This window comes from Urocitellus parryii, chromosome 1, assembly GCF_045843805.1.
Source record: "Urocitellus parryii isolate mUroPar1 chromosome 1, mUroPar1.hap1, whole genome shotgun sequence".
NCBI lineage: Eukaryota > Metazoa > Chordata > Mammalia > Rodentia > Sciuridae > Urocitellus > Urocitellus parryii.
Genome location: NC_135531.1, coordinates 206889080 through 206914436, shown reverse-complemented (window position 1 = coordinate 206914436; position 25357 = coordinate 206889080). Strand labels below are relative to the sequence as shown.

At 39.4% G+C, this 25357-nt stretch overlaps 1 protein-coding gene and 1 long non-coding RNA gene across 6 annotated transcripts in view; one reads left to right on the top strand and one right to left on the bottom strand.

Annotated features, from left to right (window-relative positions):
* LOC113182704 (uncharacterized) overlaps positions 1-25357 on the bottom strand; it is a 140867-nt gene that overhangs the window by 22289 nt on the left and 93221 nt on the right. The window lies entirely within an intron of this gene.
* The window catches only part of Cacnb4 (calcium voltage-gated channel auxiliary subunit beta 4), a 241663-nt gene that overhangs the window by 175108 nt on the left and 41198 nt on the right, over positions 1-25357 (top strand). For all 3 annotated transcript variants that reach the window (XM_026388666.2, XM_026388641.2, XM_026388652.2), the window contains exons 3-4: positions 22113-22232; positions 24193-24315. In XM_026388666.2, coding sequence (XP_026244451.1) covers positions 22113-22232; positions 24193-24315 — 243 coding nt within the window. The remainder of the gene's footprint in view (positions 1-22112; positions 22233-24192; positions 24316-25357) is intronic.

Below are 25357 nucleotides of genomic sequence, written 5' to 3'. Positions count from 1 at the left end.
ATTGATGCAGAGTCCTCAATTTTTGGAGAAAATTATTTTTTTTTTAATCTGGATCTGTTGCAATTCCTGGAGGCTACTGAGTAGGTTTGATAGTATGAGTGTGTGTGTGGGGGGGGAGGGCAGTACACACCCATGCGTGGAAAGACAGGATGAGGTAGATACCTTCACAGAGCTAGATTGTATTGTTTAGAATAAAGTTATTTAAAAGTGATCTGGCTATATCAGGTTTACTCCATTGCATTGAACATGAACTTGATGTAAGAAGTTGAATATTCTTTCAGTGAACAGTTTCATTAGATTACTTCATTACGTAAATGACATATCCCCATTTCCAGTCAGGGAGTGCTTGAAATCCAGTTCTTCTTACTCCAGCCTTTCTGGTTGGTTTCTCCTGATCTCAATCCTAGTTAGTAATCTTTACCTGCTAAGCCTAATATCAAAGATGTTGTAAGGAATAACCACTTATTAGCTAAAGACCTTGCCTGTATATCATACAACTGATGGGAAGGAGTAAATCAGCTAAACCTGACCGGCACTCTATGCTACAAAGTATAAAATACATTTGTGGTTTTTCTCTCATATTATTATTTTCTTTTTTTATTTTGAATTTTTTTCACTCCACATTTTTTATTGGTGCATTATAGTTGTACATAATAATGGGATTTATTGTTATGTATTTGTACATGCACACACACATTATCATTTTCTTTAAGACCCTGAATTGAAGAGAGCAGTGTTTTCTCAAGATTTGCAAATACATGGCTTTGATGATCAACAATTTCCTTCTTAAGATTATGAATTGTGCCAGGTGTGGTGGCACATGCCTATAATCCCAACAGCTCAGGAGGCTGAGGCAGGAGGATCATGGGTTCAAAGCCAGCCTCAGCAAGTTAGGGAGGCCCTAAGCAATTCAGTGAGACCCTGTCACTAAATAAAATACAAAAAAAAAGGGCTGGGGATGTGATTCAGTGGTTAAGCACCCCTGGATTCAATCTCTAGTACCATCCCCATCCCCCCAAAAGATTATGAATTGCTCTCCTAAGCTACAGAGAAAGTTGGACCTTTTAGTTTGAAAGATGAGTGGGCACATGGAAGATGTGTGTTAGGTGGAATACACATTTTGTATTATCTGTAGCCCATGAAAAACTGTAAATTGAAAATAAAGCACATTAACAGTGGAGTGACAATGGGTCACAAGCTACTGACTGGTGAAAACCTCAATTTGGGGGAAGGAAATGACAATTATAGGTATCCTAGGCCTGGTGCTAAGCTTTCTGTTTTCCCCTTCTTTAGAGAATTGGTTGACCATTTTAGGTTCATCTGCAGACCTATATTATACTTAAGAGTCTGGATGGCATGCACTTGAACCGTGCTGAGAGGCTGACAGCCAAAATGAGCTGGACCTTGTTCATGCTTCATTATTTGATTGCAGACTATGGGATAGTATTCTGCTGCTTCTTTTTAGAAAAGTCTGCTTTACATTTGAAAGGGTTTCATTGCCAGGTAGTGCATAGGTTTCAAGTGCAGATCTTTCTACACAGCTAGTAATTCTGGAAGCCAAAGAAATATATTTACTTTCATTTCTGTCTTCAAGTTATTTCTATCACTGTCTTTTTGAGTATGTTAAAGTTTACTAACTTATGGGATATGTCTTGGAATTTTACCCCATCTGGTTAGTAAAAGAAAAGAGGAGCTTGACTAATACCACACTTATTATGACAATAATCAAAACTGGACTTAGCATAGTTGTAGCATTCGTAAATTACACGGCTGTTACTCAATAATGGGAGAGGTTGTTACTCAATTTTGATTGTCGGAGGAGTAACTGTGGCTCCATTTCAGCAGATAAATACTGAGGATTTGAATCTTTAGTAAAATGACAGCTGGAGGAATTCCCAGCTGCACATGTAACTGGAAGTGCTTAACTACCCAATTAATTATGAATGGATGGATTCAGTGAAACATACCATTCAATCTGCTTGTGCAGTGGTAGTTTTGAAAAATTGGAGGCAAGTATTTTTCTCTAGTGAATGTAACTCTGAGTGGCTTGTAAAATACTATACATTCTTGGGAGTAATGCAAAGAAATGCTTATCCCTTCTTCCTTGTCTTTCTCCTGTTTTCCTAAAAATAGTCGTTATATCCCTACCACATGCCAAGCCCACATTGGAGAATTAAAGATGAAAAAGCTACACTACCTGCCCTTGAGTACTTATTGTCAGAAAGGTGAAACCGTGCAATTGATGCACCATTTGGAGTTTGCCAGATGGGCAAGGAATAAAGGTGCTTTTCAAATACAGTCAAGACCCCATGCAAATGTGTCCGAGCATCTTGGACTATGTGTTGCACATGGAAGGAAGCATGTTTTAAAAAGTGTGAGAAACATACTGTGGTCAGAGCATGCTGGAGGAGAAAGAGAAAAGATAAACCTGGAGGTTGATAGGGACAGTTTAAAATGTTATTTTAATCATGTGTCTCGTGGTTTTGTTTCTGTTTCAAAGTGAATGAACAGACATTTTCCTGTTTTTATCCTAAGTTGATGTTGATGAAATGAAGTGGAATGGGACAAATATTTTGAGTTGATCTAGTACACATTTTATCCAATCTTAGTAAATACACATGGATCACAAATTCAGCATTCAAGGGCAGAACCAGGTCAAACCATGGCACAGGAAACCACTTAATTTCTTATCTGGAAATTTTCAAATGGCTAGAAGAAACATGGCTAGAAATCCTTTAAGAAAGAAATTTAAAACTTCCCATTGGAAAAGAGAAACTATTAACAATTATTTTAACCAGGTAGCAGCAACTGAGAGTCCAAAAGAATGATCTCTCTAGACATCTGTATAAATGGAGGAAAATTTCATATAATGAGATAAAATTGGATGAAAAGTGTGATGGAATTTTTAAAAATTTCTCTTCTCACTTCATATCACAAAGTTGTTGGTGGCTGAGGAGATTATGCAAAGCCACAAAACAGGGACAAACAAAAGATCAGGATCAGGGAAAATATAAATTAGGATAGAAATATAAATAAATAAATATATATATATATATATATATATATATATATATATATACATCATACATACACACACACACACACACACACCAAGAAGACGGTAGAATTTAGCTCTGAGCTTTTTGGTGACTGAAGCAAGAACCAAAATATAATTAATTATGGGCATCTCATTCATAGAGAGAAAATATCCTAAGACAGATGATTATCCATAACACAAGGTTATAATACTTTCAAAGAGCCTTTCTTTATTGAGAGATCCAGGTATAAGCTAATTACAGGTTTGGACTTCCATGCTTTGAAGAGTACTTTCTCTGGGGTTTCAGGTCTCCCTGTCACTAATGTGAGCACTTCCAGTGTTCTTCATGCATGATGCACTTTCGCTACACTTTTTCATGGAGGCTTAAATTAAGATTCATTAAAAAACAAGTGATAACAGTTTCAACTCCAACTATTTTATTCTTATGAGGACTGCTCTTCTTTGCCAGTATTTCCTAACGATTTGTTTTCTGGTAAAATTTGTGTGTTCTGCAAGTGTGTGTTTCACTTTTCTCTCATATTCAGCATCTTTACAGCATTTCATGCTAAATGGTGATAGGTTTTGTTGTATTCCAATTTTGTAGTGGAGTAATAGGATTTGCAGTAAAGCCAAGTTCCCTGGAATTCATTTGGGAAAACAATGATTGCTTAAAATGAGAGAGGCTTGCATTTCCAATTCTTATTCTCCGTATAATCCCAGCCTCCACCCAGGAAGTCATTTTGCTTGTCCATCATTGTCAATTTTTATGCTCTTTGGTTATAAATAACTTTTGGAACAAGTACCAGATCACATTTCAATAGCAATTTTCAAAACTCAAGTCACCGTCTTTCAAAAATCCTTTGTAATTTCTTCTAGTAAGAAGGATTTTTTTTTTACTTATTTTAATCTCATAATATTGTAGATAATATTGTCTTAAACTCACAAGGCTTAAATTGTTGAAGAACCTTTTTCACAAAACATTGACATTAATAATAATAATTTTCTGGACTTGTTAGATAACAATATGTTTTTAAACCTTCCCACCTTGACTGTGTTCTTTATCGTTAGCTCTGATATTTGGTTTTCCTTGCTTCATCTAAACATCAGAAGATAGACAAAATGTTCAGCATTTGTTGCTGGATTTAACACAGTTTTTAAAACGTTATGAAAAATACTGAAGTCTTCAAGTTGAAAATGATTCAATTAAAAGATGTATTTTCACCCTCTTTTATCACCTTTATACAGCATCTGATATAATGATTAGCACATACTGAGCAGTCAGTAAATTTTTTGCATCCCCCATATCCCATCAACCATTTTCATATCTTTTTTGGAATATGTTTCTGGTTTACTGCTTCTTCTCTTTTCCTGCTGTCATTACCCTATCAATCTCCCAGTCACTGTCTGACTGTAATTTTTCACACTTCCAGACAGATCTCCCAGATGCATCCATTTCAGTCTGAAACTCTCATTCATTTACTTAAGTGCAGCATCAGCCATCCACTCCCAGCCATATGGTTGCAGACACTTCCTCCTGGCTTTCCTGATCCACATTTTTTTCTACTCTACAATTTTATTTGCAGCTACGGCTCAATATCAGTCTCTGAACTTCTCATTCTTCAATGCATGACGCAAGGTACTGCTTTCATGCCTGCATGTGTGCTCTTGATAGGCCTTGGCAACACGACTCTGACCTCAACAGATAGATCATGAAGATGCAAATCAAACTCTACCTTCTTCAGGGGTCTTCCTGGGTGTGATTGCCTCAAGACTGACCTCTGCCTTCTTATGACTACAAAGTCGGTTGCCCTTGATTCTGACCTTAGATAAAATAGCTAGCACTGAATCACTTTGTTTCATGAGTATACATCTCATCTCCCCATCATGAGCATAAGCTGTTTAAGGGCAGGCAAGATATATGCCTTTTGCTTCTTCAGTATCCAGCCCTGTACTGACTATGTAGTGGTCAAAATTCATCTCTGCAAACATACCCTTTATTTTCCTACCCTTTAGCTTTACTGCCTGCCATCCTGAAAGCCCTGCCATCTCCCTGAGTCCTTCTATTCCCTTGAACAGAATTAGCCTGTCCTCTCCTACTTGCTGATTGGTTTTGTATTTTTGTAATAGTGCTTCTCATTCTCTCCTCCATAATGTGGTTATTTACGTAATCGTCTGCTCTATTAGATTATGAGCTCTCGTTAGGCAAAGATCATGTCTTATTTATCTTTGTGCCTGCTGTTTCACTTAGCATAGGCCTCAAACATACTAATTTTTCAACACATGTTTGTCTATTTGAATTGCATATTAGGAGACAGACCTGACCTGGTGCTGTTAGAGCACTGAGTGTGATTGGCATATGGAGGGCCAATTACCAGCTCTGTCCTCTCAAGGTCCCTAGAACCAGGCAACAGTTATCAGTTAGTTTCACCTGGTATGTATAAATGTGTGTGTGGTGTGTGTGTGTGTGTGTGTGTGTGTGTGTGTGTAAATAACAGAAGGGATTCTTTTATTTGGAACCTAATAAAGATAATAAAATACTTGGTAAGAATGACATGCTATACTGTAGGGTTGGTCTGAGTGGCTAAGCAAAATTTTACTAAAGTATACGACAAGCTGCAAGGAATCTGCAGAGATGTGACTCGTAACTTCTAGTCCCTCATCTATGGAAGTTGGTAGCACTCTTGCTTTGGAGAAGATAAGGAAACTATCTCTTTGTGTCTGCATTAGCCTGAAGTGTCCTTTAATGGACTGAGTCTCCCTGAGTCAAACTTCTTGAACTTGACTCTCTTGTTCCCATGCTGAATGCAGAGTTGCATGCAACACTGGCATGACAGGAAGGGCTCTCATCTACTTCCACTTGCTAAATACTGTCTGGGTTTCTTATCTTCTTCTCCATGGGTCTCTCTGAGCTTTGTTATGGAAACATGGAAGGAGTTTCATATCTGAAATATTGGTGGGAGGAGAACTTTCAGGATGAGCCCACTGAGGAAGAAGTTTTCCTACTGAAGGGGCATCCTGCTTCTTTTGTTTTGATTAGAACCCCTCACTTCTCTTCTCCGTCCTCTGTCCTCACCTAGATTTGGATTTTGCCCTATGATCACATCAAATACAACTACAGGAGGAAGATAGCCCAGAGCAATCCCAGTTGGTGGGAGCATCACTCAATCATGCCACGGTGCTCAGAGTAGAGAGTAGGTCAGGAGCCCAAGCTTCGTATGTAGAGGACAGCAACTCCTTCATGCTGTCCTCTGAACAGACAACAGAAGAATCTAGAAGAACTGACCCTCTTCTAGCTTATTCCCTAAGAGGTGATGCCTACAGGCAGAACAATTATGGAGGAATAAGGCCCAAGTTTCATTTTAGTCTATATCTTTAATGGTCTCAGAGTTCTCACTATAGCATTTGATTCCTGCTCACTTTGATTAAGCTTTATATCTCTAACCATTTTTTTTTAAACAGAAGGGTTAAAAACAGCAAATTGGCCTCCCCCAAGAAACAAAGAGCCAATCTATAAACCAGTGCCACCCTAACCTGTGTGGAGGGGTTCCTCAGTAGAGCGATTGCACTGGTGAGTCCATGATCCCACACGGCTCCACAGTTAGGTTAAGATGCTCATTTCCAGGAAGGAGAGTGAGCACTGAAAGCTGAAGGATCTTGGCCAAAACCAAATGGAGTCAGCTTGGATTCCACCCAGGCTGTCTACCTACAAAGCCCTACTCAGAACTGCTTATTCAGTGCCAGCTCTCACATGAATAATGGCCTTCTCTCCTTATATTTCCTAATGAAGAATAAAGGTGATTAGAGGAAATTAAGTCATAGTAATTGTCCCTGACTCATTTCAGTCTGTAATTTGATTCTTTATACTTTATTTTATTTTTTTTTTGGTTCCCCAAAAGTTTTAACAACAACCACAAAAACAAATGTGGGTTTCCTATCTAACCACTTTGAAAATATTAATGAGTGAAGAGATAGGCCTGAAGGAGAAGGAGAAGATGTACAAGTTTGATAATCAGATCATTAGTAATTGTTGATTGTGTGTGTTTTGATATCAGCTCAAATGAATGCTCCCATCAACAAGTACTGGGAGACCAATCCCTGACACTAGAAACTGTCTTTAACAAAAGACCTCAGAGGACTGTCCGAAATCATCCAAGAGATGCGTTTGTTTCAAATGCAAGTCTTAGCTTCACCAGCTGATGGCTAACTTTGGCATGTAGTTTAACCTTCCTGTAAGTCCTCAAAATAACTTTGGGGAAATCAAGATAATGTCCTGGAGAGAACATAGCAAGAACAGTAATGCAAATTCAGTCTAAATGCAGACAGAGAGAGATATTAAGATTTTTTAAATGCCTTTAACATCAGTGAACTGCTAATCCAACAGTGCCTACCAGCATCTCAGCTGGGCATGGTTATTAGCTCATTAGCAAAGTCTTTAGAGGGGCTCTGCCCAGGGTTCACCGAGCTTTGTCAACTTCATGACCTTGGGCATACAACGTGGTGTTTCTAAGTCTTGTTTACATCAATGCAGATAATGAACTGCACTCTTAAGTTTTTATGGTGACTAAATTAGATAACATTGGTAAAGTGCTGCTTTATTCTGATCAAAGTCTCATTTCCTAGTTCCAAAGGTTGATGAACTAAGAATAAGTTCTTGGGGCTGAGATTGTGGCTCAGCAGTAGAGCGCTTGCCTAATACGGGTGGGGCCTGGGTTCTATCCTCAGCACCACATAAAAATAAAGGTATTGTGTTGTGTCCATCTACAACTAAAAAATAAATATTTTTTTAAAAGAATAACTTCTTTTCCTCTAACATAATAAGCTCTAACTCAGAGAACAGAGAATTAGCAGATAGAAAGTCAGAAAGCAAGCCTTGCTTCTGTCTCCTCCTACTTCTGACCTGATCAGAGAGGAAGAGCATCACTCAAGGAAGAGAATGGATTTGAGTTACTGCCACCTCCAGATGGGGTTGGTCCCTGCTGATGGGATGTGTGTGCATTGTGTAGTGTTTATGAAGGCCCCCAAGGGTGAAGGGGGGCTAGCAATGCTGAGGGACAGAGTGACTCTTGAGTACCTTTGCTGGAAGGTTTCTTCTTTCACGTAAGAAACTAGGAGTAGCTATATCTCCTGGGGTAGCAGAACACAAGGGACCCACCACACATGCAAATACTTTCAAACTGCTCACCATTTTATAAATGTAGTTCACAGTACCTAAAGTGAACTACTACATTAAGTTGCATTAGTCATTTTTTAATAGAGACCTACAGCTTCACAAATTTAAGACGTAAGTGATCAAAGAGAAAAACTCCATTATCATAGCCATTGTCTGGGCCCCCAGGAGCCTGTCATTTGGGAATATTTTTTTTCCCTAAAGAACATTATTAATAGAAGTACTTTAAACTAACCGTAGAACATAACAAGTGCTTAATAAATAATAATGACTATAATTTGTGATGATGATTACTATATTTAATGCTACCTATCGGTATCACTATTTTGAAGTCAATGTAGGTAATTTCAAGGTACGTAACTTCATAAAAATATTTATTCATTTTAAATATACAACATACGTATAATATTAGTTTCTTTTTTTAAAAAAAGTCTCAAAGTAAAAATTCAAACTATACAGAAAGGTATAGAATGAAATTCATTATTTATTTCCCTCCTCAATAGACCTACAGTGTATTTATTTTAACACAATTAAAAACAATCTACTAGATTGTTTTGCAATTTGATCTTGTGACTTCACAATTTTACATTTCATTCCTTAGTGTGTTAGTCACCTTTTTGTCACTGTGACAGCATACCTGAGAAAAACAATTAAAGTAGGAAAATTTTATTTTGGCTCATGGTTTCAGTCCAGGGTCACTTGGCTCCCTTGATTCTGAGGTAAGACATCATGCTGGGGAGGTTGTCACTGAGCAGAGATGTTCGTCTCACAGTGGTTGGAGAGCAGAGAACAAGAGAGAAAGGGGCTAGGACAAGACACAGTCTCCAAGATTACCCCCCCAAGGACCTTCTCCCTTCAACTAGGTCCCACCTAGTACAGTTTTCACCACCTCCCAATAATGCCTTCAAGTTATGAATCCACCAATAGATGAATCCATTGATAAGACCAGAGCCCTCACAACCCAATTACTTTCCCCAAAAAAGCCCCAACTGTGAACATCGCTGCACTGGGGACCAAGCTTTCAACACCTGAGCCTTTGGAGGACGTTCCAAACTACATCACTTAAAGTTCTACCTCATGTTTTTTAATGTCTGTACACTATTGTGGGGTATGAATGAGCTCTACTTTTTAAAATCATGTCTTCTGTGGGTAAACATTTAGGTTCTGAGTGTTTTGCTAGGTCAAAAGACAAATTCAGCTTAAAGATCTGTTTGTCTTTTATATGCCATTCTAGAATCAAGCAACACCTCAAAACTAGTCCAATGAGCTGAATCAAGGAATTGGCTTCATAGGCAGAAAAGGGCTGAAGAAAGTAGAAATAGGAACCAGGTATGGTGGCACACACCTGTATTTTTTGGCTCCAGCTGCTCTTGAGGCCCAGGCAGGAGGACTACAAGTTTAAGGCCAGCCTGGGTAACTTAGTAAGACTGTCTCAAAATAAAATTCAAAGGGCTGATGATGTAACCAGTGGCACAACACTTGCTTAGCATGCACAAGTCCCTGGGTTCAAACTCCAATACCCCCCCCACACACACAACACACACACACACACAAACGAAAACTAGGAACAAAAAGCAGACTGGTCAATTTGAAGTTACTTTATTTGAAAAGATTAAAGCACAGAGGACTTCCTTTCCATGGCTGCAAAAACTGGCCTGTTCAGGAATTTGGCTCTCATCTTTCCCTTGCTTTCTCGGGTCTGACAAACAACTTAGTTTCAGTCTGGTGACCTGAAGTGTCAACTGAGGGACTCTGTTGTACCTCATGCAGGAGCTGAGTCCAAACCCATGACCTTCCGTAACTTCTTTTCTTTCATTTTCTCTTTCTCCTCCTCTCCACCCCTCCCCTCCCCATCCCCCTTATATGGTGTCTTGCTGTGTTGAACAGGCTGGCCCTTGATCTCCTGGTTCAAGGGACCTTCTGCCTCAGCCTCCTAAGTAGCTGGAACTACAGGGGTAATCCTCAGCACCTAGCTGACCTCGTATAAATATTAACAACTCTCATTAACAATATGGCCCTGAACATTCTTGCATATACATTTATACATACAAATCTAATATAGGCTTATCTGTGGGATGCATTTCTTCAAGTAGAATAGCTCAGTTGTTTTTGCCTAATTACCACCAAAATTATTAAACCAATTACATTCTTACCACTCATGTAAGTGACAGTTTTATTGTGTTTTCACTAGTACTGAGTATTATCAGATGTTTTGATCTTTGCTAATCTAATAGGTAAAAGATCTATCATATTTTAATTGACATTTCTTTACTTAGGAAAGAGATTGAACATCTTTTTAATGTGTTTCGGGTGTATTCTTTTTTCTTTTTCTATTTCCTTACTGTTTTTATCCTTTCTTATATGGGTGAGTGAAGAGATAGGGTGTTTGTCTTTTTCTTATGAATATGTTAGAGCTCAATGAATACAAAGAACATTAAACCCAGGTTACTTAGGTGACAGTCTTTTTTTTTTTTTTTTTGTCAGTTTCATTTTGACTATTATGTTTTCTCCCAGATACATGTTAAAAGTTTTTACGTAGTCAAATTCTCCATCTTAAAAAAAGTCTGAACATTTTGGCATGCTATTTTGAATCTTTAGCCATAGTTTCTTCTAGTGGTGGTGTGTGAATTTTACCTTTAAATTCCTTCTTCTGAAATTCAGTTTGTAATAAGGAATGAAATAGGGATCCAGGTTTTGTTTTTTGCCAGTTATCTAGCTAAGTGTCCCAGCATTGTTTATTGAACAATCACTTTTTCCCCTATTGATTTGAATTGTTTCCTACATCATATAGTAATCTTCCATGTTAGGGGTTGATTTGCACGTTCTATGCTATTTCACTGGTTCATGCTAGTGCCAAACATTTTTCATTTTTATTACTTTAGAATATATTTCAATACCTATTTAAAAGGATAATTTCCCTTTTTCTTTTTAATATGTTTTCTGAGCAATTTCTGAAAATGAATTTTTTCAGTCAAATCTCTCACATCCTTCACTCAGGTTAAAATTGATTTTGCCTTTCACGGATCTTTCCAGCATGTTACCAGCAGCAGTTGGAGGCAGGAGGATTATGCTCCCCTTGTAAGTTCCCTCCCTGTCCCCTGAAGCCATCTCATTTACTGTTTCATCCAAGAGGTATCTTTGAGCTCCTATGAGGTACAGGGCTTTGTGCCGGAAACTCTGGGCACCGCTAAACCTACTGTGACACAACCCCTGCCTGAAATGATGCTTGACTCTGGTTGCCACTGTATCTTTAGCTTCCTGGGGAATGCATTTCTGGTTTTGGGGGGAGTAGTGTTGGGGATTGAACCCAGGTCCTCACACGTGCTTAGCACATGCCCTAGCACTGAGCTGCACCCCACACCCGGCACTTCTGTTCTGGATTACACACCTGGATTCCGTTAGCTGTATGCAGGTATTCCCTTAATGAGAAACTTGAACCAGTGAAAACATCATCCTGAAGAATTATTTAAAGATGGCCTTTCATCAGACTGTTCCCGGGGCTACAAAGCTCACACAGGAAAGGTTCAAGTTCGTCTTCTCTTCTGAAACAAGCTGTATTACTCTTCCCCTTGATAGAAGGAAAAGTCTTTTTTTTTTTTTTTTTTAAGACTCTGTGGTGATTGCCCAAAGCTACTTTTAGGAGAAACATGTCTACTGTTGCCACATCTCTAATCTGACTCTCAGAAAAATAGGCCACAAAGTAAAAGTAGTCTTTTGAAACAGCTTTGTAAAATGCTCTGGGGGCAAGTGTGGGAAGGAAGCACTTCAGTCATTCACCTTTCCAGAAGAGCCGCAGAAATCCACATTTACCAGAAACTATTAGTTGCCCCATGGTGTGCAGCACTGCTTCTACCAGCAGCACGGCCAGGATTTCCTGAGAAATGGTGTTGCTTCCTTGTGCATGTCTCTGCTGGAACTAGATTAGTGCAGCTTGAGACACCGCCCTTGGAAGAAGGCCTTGTCCTGTGGTTGATGCTTCCACGTCCCAGTGCTGGGATCAGCCAGGTGGAGTGGCCCAGTCACTCACCTGTGTCACATTGTCAGAACCTCTCACAAAGATTTGACTGCTCTGGTTCCCAGTTGGCTGCTCAGTGGCTCAGGATGTCATTATGTGGCCTGTAACTAGTAAGGCTTGACGGCTTGAGGCCACCTTCTCCCAGCAGGTGGTCACTTTCCCTTTCCCAGAAGACGGGATCCTCAAACTCGTCATCCCTAGCATGAAGAAAGAGTTCTTGTTGGAAACAAAAATATTAGTGGCTTTTCTCAACTTGTTCGTCTTTGGTCTCACAGGTGAACTGCTGCTTGTGCTTATTGATAACAGCACTTCTTACATCTACAGCATCGTGCACTGAATATCAAGGCAGTTTTTGCCAAGTTGCATTCATATAAAGGAATCTTTGTTCTTCGCCCATGTATTAGGTTAAACCATGAGGTTTAACCTGGTATAGAGGGAACTATCCTTCTGCTACCACCATCTCCAGTGCTTTTGTCATGAGAGAAGAGATATCTCTCCAGAGAAGGGTCCAGGGAGTTCCCAAGGGGAGAGGGATTTTGCCTCAGGATCTGCAGTTTTCTTGGCATCTACAGTGAAAAGGAATTTCAAAATGCAACAGTGAAGGCATAGAAAGAGGTTCATTTAAGAAGTAGATACACATTTGAGGAAGAATGCAGGCTATCTCGAGAGTAAGAAACTTCTCCTTAGGTTAGGGGTCCAATACTTATAGAGAGGTTGTAGTTAGGGGCCAGGCCGGAGTTGGGGGCAGGGTGGAGATGCACAGTTTCATGCCAATTTTCCCTGTGGTTGCATATTTCCCTCATTTTACATGGACACAGCAGAGGACATGTTGCTCAAGATTTACAGCTGTGCTTTCTGCAACTCCAATGACTTGTGGATATTTCCTTTGAGACTCAGTACGCCCGCACCCCTTAGTACTGGAGACTGAACCCAGAGATGCTTAACTTCTGAATCACATCCCCAGCCCTTCTTATTTTATTTATTATTTGTTTGTTTGTTTGTTTTGAAACAGGGTATCACTAAGTTGCTTGGGCTCTCGTTAAGTTGCTGAGGCTGGCCTTGAACTTGTGATCCTTTAGCTTCAGCCTCCCAAGTCGATGGGATAATGGGTGTGCCATCACACCTGGCTATATCTCTGTCTTTATCCTAAATTCCCGTCTCATCTTAATTTACAAATCCATTGGTGGCTGCATCTCAGCTTCTTTCCCAGAAGTTCTAAATAGTCATGGCTGGTGTAGATTCCCTTCCATTTCTGTCTGGGTATTTCTGTCACCTGCTTCCTTATACTTGTGAAGTCAATTAAAATTCTTCTGCTATTATCTTCGTGAATGACCTTTGAGAGAAATACCTGTCTGAAATCAGCACAACACGTAGGACAAGTTATCAACTTTTCTAAATGATCATTATTTCCTTTTAAATAAATTATATAAAATCATTATGATAGAACCCACTGCTTTGCATTCTATTTATGAGAACATTCATACAAATCTTGTGCTTTACTTTTTTACTAAAATGTGAGTTTATATATAATATCCTTTAATTATGAGGTAATTTGTAAATCAGTAGTGAGAACATAACTGGAGGAGTTTTCTTAAAAAGAAAACTCTTAAAGGTACCTTAGAATCATCACCAGTATCTAAAATGCTGAGGAAAAAAAAAACATATCATTTAGGTAGAAGCTTAAAGAAATCACAAGCCAAAACCTTATAGTCTAGAGATAGCTTGTGAACTCAGAAATAGTAAAACATTTCTTTTGAAAAGCACTCTGCAGTTCACTTTCCAGAATCTCAGGTTGGCATTAACTTGTCTTCTCAGAAATATATTTTCAACTGTTCTTTGTTCTGCTAGGGTGCTGGGAATGCATGCATTACCCAGGGCTCTGGATTAAGGCATTAGAAAGCCACGCTTTTAAAAAGCAACCCATGTTATGAGGATGGGGTTGTTAATAATTAACATCGCAATAATTAAGCACCACCTTGGTCAGTGAACCAGATACCCAAGACTGTGAAATCATGAAACAAAGATAGATTCTGATGGGGTGTGCCTCTTTCTTTCCACAAACTGGAGGTCCTGCTATGCCCCGCACTCTACAGGCCTATGTACTTGGAGACGAAGTAGGGACCTTAGTGGGTCCACTAGCAAAGAGTTCTACACCTGCTTGGTGAAGGGTGTGAAGGAGAAAAAAGATTATTTGCCAGAAAGGGAGGGGTGGACCTGTAAAGATAAAGGTTGCCTAAGAACCTGAGGGCACCCTTGGGTCTGAGGCTTTCACCCAGCCACCCTGGGAACTCTGAGAAGGTCATCAAGGAAGGTCTGTGTTCCACTGAAGAAAGAAATTGAGGAAGACCTCAGAAGATGGAAATACTTCCCATGTTCTTGGATAGGCAGAATTAATGTTGTCAAAATGGCATACTACCAAAAGGGCTAACAGATTCAAAACAATTCCCATCAAAATTCCCATGACATTCTTCATAGAAGTAGAAAAAACAGTCATGAAATTCATTTGAAAAGCAAGAGGCCCAGAATAGCCAAAGCAATCCTTACTGAGAAAAGTGAAACACGAGGCATCACAATACCAGACCTTAAATTATACTACAGAGTTATAGTAATGAAAACAGCATGGTATTGGCACCAAATCAGGCATGATGACTAATGGAACAGAATAGAATATAGAGGCAAATACAAAGCTCTTGACATATCATATTTCATACATTAGATTCAAGTGGGTTATGAACTCCCATTTTTACCGCAAATACAGATTGCAGAATCACATCGGTTACACTTCCACATTTTTACATAATGCCATACTAGTAACTGTTGTATTCTGCTACCTTTCCTATCCTCTACTATCCCCCCTCCCCTCTCCTCCCATCTTCTCTCTCTACCCCATCTACTGTAATTCATTTCTCTCCTTGTTTTTTTTTCCCATTCCCCTCACAACCTCTTATATGTAATTTTGTATAACCATGAGAGTCTCCTTCCATTTCCATGCAATTTCCCTTTTCTCTCCCTTTCCCTCCCACCTCATGTCTCTATTTAATGTTAATCTTTTCCTCCTGCTTCTTCTTAGTTGCTCTCATTATATCAAAGAAGACATTTGGCATTTGTTTTTTAGGGATCGGCTAGCTTCACTTAGCATAATCTGCTCTAATGCCTTCCATTTCCCTGCAAATTCCATGGTTTTGTCATTTTTTAGTGCTGCGTAATACTCCATTGTGTATAAATGCCACATTTTTTTTATCCATTCATCTATTGAAGGGCATCTGGGTTGGTTCCACAGTCTAGCTATTGTGAATTGTGCTGCCATGAACATCAATGTGGCAGTATCCCTGTAGTAAGCTCTTTTAAGGTCTTCAGGGAATAGTCCGAGAAGGGCAATAGCTGGGTCAAATGGTGGTTCCATTCCCAGCTTTCCCAGGAATCTCCATACTGCTTTCCAAATTGGCCGCACCAGTTTGCAGTCCCACCAGCAATGTACAAGTGTACCCTTTTCTCCACATCCTTGCCAGCACTTGTTGTTGTTTGACTTCATAATGGCTGCCAATCTTACTGGAGTGAGATGGTATCTTAGGGTGGTTTTGATTTGCATTTCTCTGACTGCTAGAGATGGTGAGCATTTTTTCATGTCATTGTTGATTGATTGTATGTCCTCCTCTGAGAAGTGTCTGTTCAGGTCCTTGGCCCATTTGTTGATTAGGTTATTTGTTATCTTATTGTTTAATTTTTTGAGTTCTTTGTATACTCTGGATATTAGGGCTCTATCTGAAGTGTGAGGAGTTAAAATTTGTTCCCAGGATGTAGGCTCCCTATTTACCTCTCTTATTGTTTATCTTGCTGAGAAAGAACTTTTCAGTTTAAGTAAGTCCCATTTGTTGATTCTTGTTTTTAACTCTTGTGCTATGGGTGTCCTGTTAAGGAATTTGGAGCCCGACCCCACAATATGTAGATGGGAGCCAATTTTTTCTTCTATCAGACGCAGAGTCTCTGATTTGATATCAAGCTCCTTGATCCATTTTGAGTTAACTTTTGTGCATGGTGAGAGGAGGGGATTCAGTTTCATTTTGTTGCATATGGATTTCCAGTTTTCCCAGCACCATTTGTTGAAGATGGTATCCTTCCTCCATTGCATGCTTTTAGCCCCTTTATCAAATATAAGATAGTTGTAACTTTGTGGATTAGTCTCTGTGTCCTCTATTCTGTACCATTGGTCCACCTGCCTGTTTTGGTACCAGTACCATGCTGTTTTTGTTACTATTGCTCTGTAATATAGTTTGAAATCTGGTATCGCTATACCACCTGATTCACACTTCCTGCTTAGAGTTGCTTTTGCTATTCTGGGTCTTTTATTTTTCCATATGAATTTCATGATTGCTTTCTCTATTTCTACAAGAAATGCCATTGGGATTTTGATTGGCATTGCATTAAACCTATAGAGAACTTTTGGTAATATCACCATTTTGATGATGTTAGTTCTGCCTATCCATGAATAGTTCTCAAAACTCTGGCCAGAGCAATTAGACAGACGAAAGAAATTTTTTTTTTTTTTAAAGAGAGAGTGAGAGAGGAGAGAGAGAGAGAGAGAGAGAGAGAGAGAGAGAGAGAGAGGAGAGAGAATTTTTTTAATATTTATTTTTTAGTTCTTGGCGGACACAACATCTTTGTTGGTATGTGGTGCTGAGGATCGAACCCAGGCCGCACGCATGCCAGGCGAGCGCGCTACCGCTTGAGCCACATCCCCAGCCCAGACGAAAGAAATTAAAGGCATAAAAATAGGAAAAGAAGAACTTAAATTATCACCATTTTCGGATGACATGATTCTATACCTAGAAGACCCAAAGGGTCTACAAAAAAACTACCAGAACTAACAAATGAATTCAGCAAAGTGGCAGGATATAAAATCAACACGCATAAATCAAAGGCATTTCTGTATATCAGCGACAAAACTTCTGAAATGGAAATGAGGAAAACCACCCCATTCACAATATCCTCAAAAAAAATAAAATACTTGGGAATCAACCTAACAAAAGAGGTGAAAGATTTATACAATGAAAACTACAGAACCCTAAAGAGAGAAATTGAAGAAGATCTTAGAAGATGAAAGTTATTCCTAAAAAGAGAACATTTGTTTCAGCTTTAAAAGGATAAGATAAGAAAGTGGATGCCCGGGTGTAGAGATGAGCATGGGGAGTGACTGCAAATGGGCACAAGGTTTCTTTTATTTCTTTCTTTCTTTCTTTTTAATTTTTTTTTTTTAGTTGTCAATGGACCTTTATTTTGTTTATTTATATGTGGTGCTGAGAATTCAACCCAGTGCCTCACACATGCTAGACAAGTGCTGTGTCACTGAGCCACAACCCCAGCCCCACAAGGTTTCTTTTGAGATAATAGAAATGTTCTAATTTTAGAGTGTGGTGAATGTAAATTATGTTCTGTAAATTTATTAAAAATCATTGAATTGTACACTTAAAAATGTGAATTTTATACCCTGTAATTATAACTCAATAAAACTGGTTTTTTTTAAAAAAGAAAGATTTATATCCGAGAACTCTGGAATGACCAAAAAATTTATTGTTGAAAAGCTGCCAAACCTTTAATTAGGGAGTCAAAGATTAATTGCTTACATTTCCTGAATTTTCCCCATGATAGTTATAAAAAATGATGTTTTATCTCAAATCAAACTCCCAGAAACTCTGCAGTGGGTACATTGTTAGCCATGTTTACAAAGGAAGGAATTTGGGACACAGAAGTTTAAAATAACTTTCCCAATATCCACTGCCAACAAGAGCTGGTGACAGTGTAAACCCAGCACTGCCTGCAACCAAAGCCTAGGGCTGCTCACACACCCTGTCTGTGAATGTGAAGCTCTTCCATTGTTCGACCAGAGATCATCTGTTTTCTACCTGGAAACAGCAGTAGAAGGATTTTCCAATGATTGTGTCAGCATTTTGTATTTCATACTCAAAAGTTCATGAAAGGAATAAGGCTAGAATCTTTTTTTTTTTCAAATTGAATTCAAGTGAAAAAGAGTGTGGGCCTTATGTTAATGGAAAGGTATGTGTTTCTTTCTTCTGATGTTCACTAGGTTGCATTCTTTATTGTGCTTATTTATTTATTTGGATACGAGAGCTTGCTGTGTTGCCCAGACTGGCCTGGAACTCCTGGATTCAAGCTATCCTCCTGCCTCGGCTTCCGGAGTTGCTAGAACTACAAGCCCAACCACTGGGCCTGGATACAATGCATTTTTTTTTATAACTTTTAAAATAACTTACATACACATAGACACACTTTCTGAAAGTCTCTTTATATATTTCTTCATGTTTGTATATATATATGTATATACACACACACACATTTATGTCTTTATATAGAAACTATATAATATCCTCTCTCTATATAAATATATAAATATTCTATTCATTGGAGGCTCCAAGTCTGCAATTGGTTTGATTGTTTCCTTGGAAGCTTAAAGATGAGACCTTCAATGATATCTGCTTAAGAACCTTTGAGGGCCTGGTCACTGACCTGCCTCTTGCACAGATGGGTCAATAGCCCAACTTTAGATCACTTGATGAGTTGATTAGATCACTCCTCACCCATTTTATGAAATGAATTTCTGAAAAATCATAAGCTCACGGGACTGCATTTTCCAGCTGTGGCCAGGGCTACTGATCTTCACGTCCTTGGTTCTGTCCTGTTATCATCTAGGCCTTATTTCCTTCTTGCCATTTCTCTTTTCTTGATCATTAAAAGTCTGTTCAGACCTCTGGGTAACCCCTCCTACCGTCCCAGTCTCACCAAGCCTGCCTCAGCCCCTGCTCTTTCCAGGTCCTTCCTCTGGTCTGGCTCAGGAGGTCTCCTCTTGGCTTCCCTGTTGCTGGCTTGCCCTTCTTTTCCCCTCTGCCTCAGTGAACAACCAGATCCTTTCCTTTTTTAAATCTACACACAATAGAAATCTATTTGGCCTCTGCTTCTGGAGATCCAGAAGTCTATGAGCATTTTTCTGGCCCAGATCATTTCTTGTCTTTCCCCTTCTTTCTTCTGAGACATGTTTGTACTCGTTTTAACTGGTTGAAATAATATTTTAAAAACAACAAATAAAAGCAAGAAACCAAATCATCCCGGAACCAGTACAACTATGTCCATGGGTCAAATTTGGGCTCTTGATGTTGGGCCTCCGCTATCACTCACTGGGACTTTGAGAGACGTCCAGAATGATTTTCATATTCAAAGAAATATAGATGACATTGGAAAAAGAGACTGAATGAATGTTGTGGTAATACAATACTAATTATGAAACTGGGTATCACAGTGCTTTGTTTTTCTCTCCATCAATATTCTTAGAAATAGGGACGTAAACAGAAACTTCTGCTCCCATTTGGCCATGGTAGAACTTATCAAGTAATTTTGGGATTCCTGCAGTGTAGTTCACATTTCAAAATAAAGTGTATTTGCAGGAGTCCTTGAGTTGCTTCTCTTGTGCTCAGAGATGACTGAATGCCAGGATTGAAAGTCATTAAGGTAGTTTCAGGAAATTAGCCATCTCCTGGTAGCAAGGCTGGATTGTGTATGTTTGATAGCTGTTTGACTCATTGCTCCAGCAGGCAGACCGCTTTCTTGTGAATTATAGTCACTATTCTTCTCCCCACACAAGGCAAGTGCCTTCCTCCTGGCTTCCACACTGTAATCATTTTGTGGTCCAGAGTCCTCAGGGGAGCTGATCCAACACGTTAGAATGGGCAGCTCCATGGACCATACTGCCGGCAAAGCATTGCCAAGGACCGACTCCAAATTCTTTCCATACATATTTTAGAAATTTCACTTCCTTTCTCTCTTAGCCTGTATTTTATGCAGGTGTATATAACTTTGGACAAAATATATATTCTGAGAGAACTCACTGTGTTAATGGATCTCAAGGTAGATATCCTTTTAGCTAATGAATGCATCTGTAAGGATCAGTCTACATTTATCCCTTTGGTAGGTTCAGATTTTTTTTTCCTCCTGTACATTTGCACAGAGGTATTGATTGTAATTTGATTAACAAATGTGTTTCTTCTGTCAAGGGCACTTTCAAAAGTGCTAAATTACATACATGAATTTGGACACATTGCAGTTATAAAATGTACAGCATGCTTTCTATGCAGCAAATATAGTTAAGAAGAATGGCTACATTTCAAGATGGGCTATTGTACATGTTGAAAAATGAATATAATTTCTTAGATCTTCTTTTAAGTCGATGTAGAAATGTCGGTATTAGGACATGGAGATAAGAAAGATAATTTATTGTGTGCCTGCTTAGCATGGACTTTGAACCTGCTGCTGGCTTTATGGTTGAACTAATCAAGTTGACATCTCAGCTTCCTCACTGCTACAAGGATTCAGAGTGATAAGGTGTGCAAAGCATCTAGCCCCATGTGGATGCAGCAGTGAGCACTCAATAAACATTAGTGCCTCATTGTATCTTATTCCATTTAATCCTGTGAAGTAGGCAATCAATGTCCCTCTTCTATAGAGAAGAAGACTGTTTGCATAGTTTTCAGAAGTGTGTTCCAGAGTCACAGTGTAGAACTGGGACTTGCATGAGAACACTGATAAAACCTTTAACTGAGAGTTATTCTTCTAGGCTGCCAGAACATCTGTACTGGGGTTTTTCTATTATAGGAAAGACCACTGTAGCTGGAATGATGCTCTGTACTGAGAGACAAAGCTGCCCCCACAGGCAGCAAATTCACAATAAACATTGTTTTTTTCTTTTTCATGTTTTTCTTTTTTCTTTTTCCTATGGTATTAGGGATCAAACCCAGGGCCTTATGCATGCTGGACAAGAGATCTACTGCTAAGCTACCCCCAAAGACCCACAATAAACACTTCCAAGTTTAGAAAAACTTTCAAAGGGCCAGTTGTAGTCAACTATTTCTTAAAATGTTTTTTTTTATTTTAATTTTTTTGCAGTTTCCATATGTGGATAGATCTATGCTTATCATAAATACATAGATCTATTTATGAAATGTGCCAAGTACAGCAGTCCTACCAATACCTCTGCTGTATAAATGTCATCATCTATGCAAATATCAACTTCTAATGCCAGCTGAAGAAATTGTAAGAGTGACTATGTTCCTTGAGCTGCCAGAAGATAAGCCTCCAGGCTTGTTTATTTGGGGTGGGGCAGATAACTTACTGCTCTGGAATTCATCTCTCCTTATGGCATGAGCATCTCCAGCCCCCTGACCACATGAGTCAGGCTAGATGTTAGTATTGATCAAATAGGCCTTTCGGGCATGGGCTTCAACTGAGAACACCCCTGTTTCTGTCTCAAAATGTTTTTCTTCTCGGTGTCCATTTAACTACATACTGACTGGTGTAGAACAATGGTTGAAAATTTAATAGTGAAATATTTCAATGGTGTTGACCTTGAAACTGGAAAAATCACTTTACTAATATAGGATGCTGCTATGATGTGTGGAAATTGATGATCTGTAACCCAAGATACAGGTAGGATTTAGCTCCTATAATAACTGAGCCTCTTTTTCCTTGAGATGTTCAGTATATGCAAAAGAGAGAATGAAAGAAACCTCAGTTCCACAAATGAGTATGGGCTTACTATAAAGATAGTACTAAACTAGAATTGAGGCTGAACATCGCATCGGTTTTCTTTGCAGTTTACTTCCCAGCACTTAATCTATTCAAAATATTTTCCTTCACAACATTGCTACCTTCCAAATAACTCAGATGCATAAATTATATTCTGCCATCTAAATTTATATCTGCAATAAGGCTCAGAGTGCGTGCATCAGAATTCTATGCAAATGAAAGGAACTCACCCCAGGATACTGTTCTGCCTATGACAGTTAAGCTACACGTCACCTCACTTAAACCTTTCTGTGTTCTCTTTCCAGGGTTCAGCGGATTCCTACACAAGCAGGCCGTCTGACTCCGATGTCTCTTTGGAAGAGGATCGGGAAGCAATTCGACAGGAGAGAGAACAGCAAGCGGCTATCCAACTTGAGAGAGCAAAGGTGACTTTCTTCCCCTTCTTTGGTTCAAAAACTGACAGTTGCTCAGCAGCTGTCAGCTGCCTTTCCCTGCCTTACATTGTTACTCTAGAATAATCATTTTCTGATCATTATGATAAAGCTCCAGATTGTTAACCTCCCTGGACCATTCACTTGTAAGATAGATTAGTAACATTCCCAGAGGGCCATTTCCTGAGACCCTTCATCCTTTTATGTTTGGTTTGATGGTGAATTCTTTGTCATCTTGTAACTTAGCAATGTGGCAATATCAAGCCTGCTGTGCCTAGTGTTGGCAGAGAGCCTCCTAAGGTACCAGCTTGTGCCCCGTCATCTTGACCACCTCCCCTTGTCTGTTACATAGCCTTTATTGCAAGCCACGCATGTACTGTAGCTCTGTGGATTCCCTACTGGTTTCTCTCCTCTTCTTGCTCTCGGTTTCAATCTTCCATCTCAAGTTCAGTGTGAAGTCCAGAACTTTCCTTTTGTTTTGTTTGTTTTGAGATGGGGTCTCATTATGTTGCCCAGGCTGTTCTCAAACTCCTGGGCTCAAGCCATCCTCCTGCCTCATCCTTCTGAGTAGCTGGGACTACAGGTGTGCAACACCACACCTGGCTAAGTTTCACACTTCAAACAACTCAGACAGAAGCAGCAAAGATGTGTGATGAAAACCAGTACCAGATTAGACCTTCAGATACTCCTCTCCCGGTACACCCATAGGAAACAACGCAGAATAGATTCCATGGTTGAATTTTAGAACCAGGAGAATCACTAGCAATCTCCCATTCTATTTTTTTTCTTTGTTCCTTTGACCCTTTTGTCAAATGAATTTTTATCTACAGTACTAACATAAAAAATAGAACTCATGGCCAGCCTTTCCTTTTGCTCACTATGACAGACTCCAAGGATTCGTTGATTTAGCCTTTCTAATTTTAAAAAGAAAAACTCAAGCCCAAATAAAATAAATTCTTTCCCTTTTCTATTTTTACAATAAAATCTTTTAGAGAGCAACAAGAAAATGATGCAGGTGCCTGAGATGTCTTTGTTGGCTTTGACATCTATAGATCTGTGCTCTGTTATCAGCAATTCCTGTGAGGTTCCTGTGGACATCAGTGAGACTCTAACTTGTGTCCTGCCTCCACCATTGACCCCCAGCCATATTCCTTATGCAAATAAATGAACTAGTAACAAAGCAGCCTAGAATTTCAGGAACCTTGTGTCTCATATGTGGCTAATTTCCTGTTTTAAAACTCTCTTTTGGAATCAGTTTTGTGGCTATTATGGTCACCCAGATATTGACGGCAGCATTAGCTATGACTGGTGTCTTGATCTGCCCCTTCAAGGGGCAGATTAATTAACAAGTGCTTTAAGGATTTGTATAAGAAGAGTTTGAGAACCAGATTTTGTAAGCTAGGAAGGAATGAATGAAGAGCCCTGTCTGTTGGGTTTCACCCAGACTGGCCCCCTTTTCCCCCTGTCAAACAAGGTATTCTCCTGCATGAGATCTTATTGGTTTTCAGATATGAGGTTATTTCAAAAATACTTACCTTACCAACTTCCCAACCCTTTAAAAAAATACCCAGAACATATTTCCTGCAACCTTAGGTGGGAGGATGTTTGTTACTGTTTAAAAGAAATAACTTTTATGACTAGAGGACAATGCGGACTGTCCCCACCTCTGTCCATCCTCCCTAATACTTTAGGGGACAGCTCTTTATTTGGGATGTTGGAGCGTACTGCAGGAGAGGAAAAGTGATGGGGCTGGTAGGACTGAATCATTTTCAGAGTCAACTCTGCAGATTTCTTGATATTACCTGGGAATATAAAACCTAAGAGAATCCCTCTCTGGAAAGTGATTTCCCTTGCTGCCTGGTACCATCAATCATCTTATGATACATTGCAATATGAAAACTGCTCATCTCTCTTCCTCCCTCCCTCACTCCTTCTTCTGCGGTTCTGTCTCTAGTCCAAACCTGTAGCCTTTGCCGTGAAGACGAATGTGAGCTATTGTGGAGCTCTGGATGAGGATGTGCCTGTTCCAAGCACAGCCATCTCCTTTGATGCCAAGGACTTTCTACACATTAAAGAGGTAAATGTAGGACACACTGCATCTCTTCACCTGCCATAAAACCAAAGCTGGAAATCAACTCTGAGCTAAACTCACCAATGAGGAGAATTGAGGAGCTGCTAGTGAGGTGCCTCATTCAATTCTCTGGGCCCTCTACATGCATTCAGTCTCAGTGAGAGGCAGGAGCATGTGCTCATTGCTGATGTTGTCATGTACTACAACATTGGATCTTGGTCCATCCTTGAAATCATAGGACGGATCTAGGACAGACCTTAGGTTCTCTGGTTACCTTTAAAAAAAAACAAAACGATTTAGGGAATCAAATCCAGGACCTTATGCATACTGAGCAAGCACTACACCATTGAGCTACTTCCCAACCCATCTTTTAATCAGTCTGTGTGGCTATAGAGCCATTGATCTATGGATCCAGCTTAGGGAATCATAAGTTTGGTATCACGGCACCTACCTAGATGGGACTATTCATAAGGGATGCTATAATTTATAGACACTGGGTAATAGTCCTATGAACTGATTTTGGAATTAACACCAGAGTATGTCATCATTAGAAGATAATGATAGAGCTAAAAAAAAATAGCAGAGGATGCTAGGAAACAGCATTTAAGGGATTGAATAATACAAGGAAGACTTCAGGCCTCAAATCTAGAAAGGCAGAATAGTGACATCAAATTTTTTTATTTACTCAAACCAGGTATGTTGAAATTCTACTTCATGTCAGACATTGTACTAGGCATTGGGGAATCAAGTGTAAGGATCACCATCCCCATGGACAGAGAACTTTCAGTCTGGAGGGAGGGACAGACAAGTATTCATAGTTTCTGCATGGTATGACAAGTTCTATTATAAAAAAAATTGATTGATGTTGTGGAAGCCCACAGGAAGTGGTGGAAGGACCATCTCGTAGGGGAGGAAGAAGATCAGGGGATCATAAAGCTCTACAGAAGTGGTGAAACTTGAGGTAGTCCAGGCTGGGACAGGGCTGGGCACTTGGTGGAAGTATGGTTGGAGGGCAGTGGTAGAAGTGATACCAGAGCAAGGTCTGGAT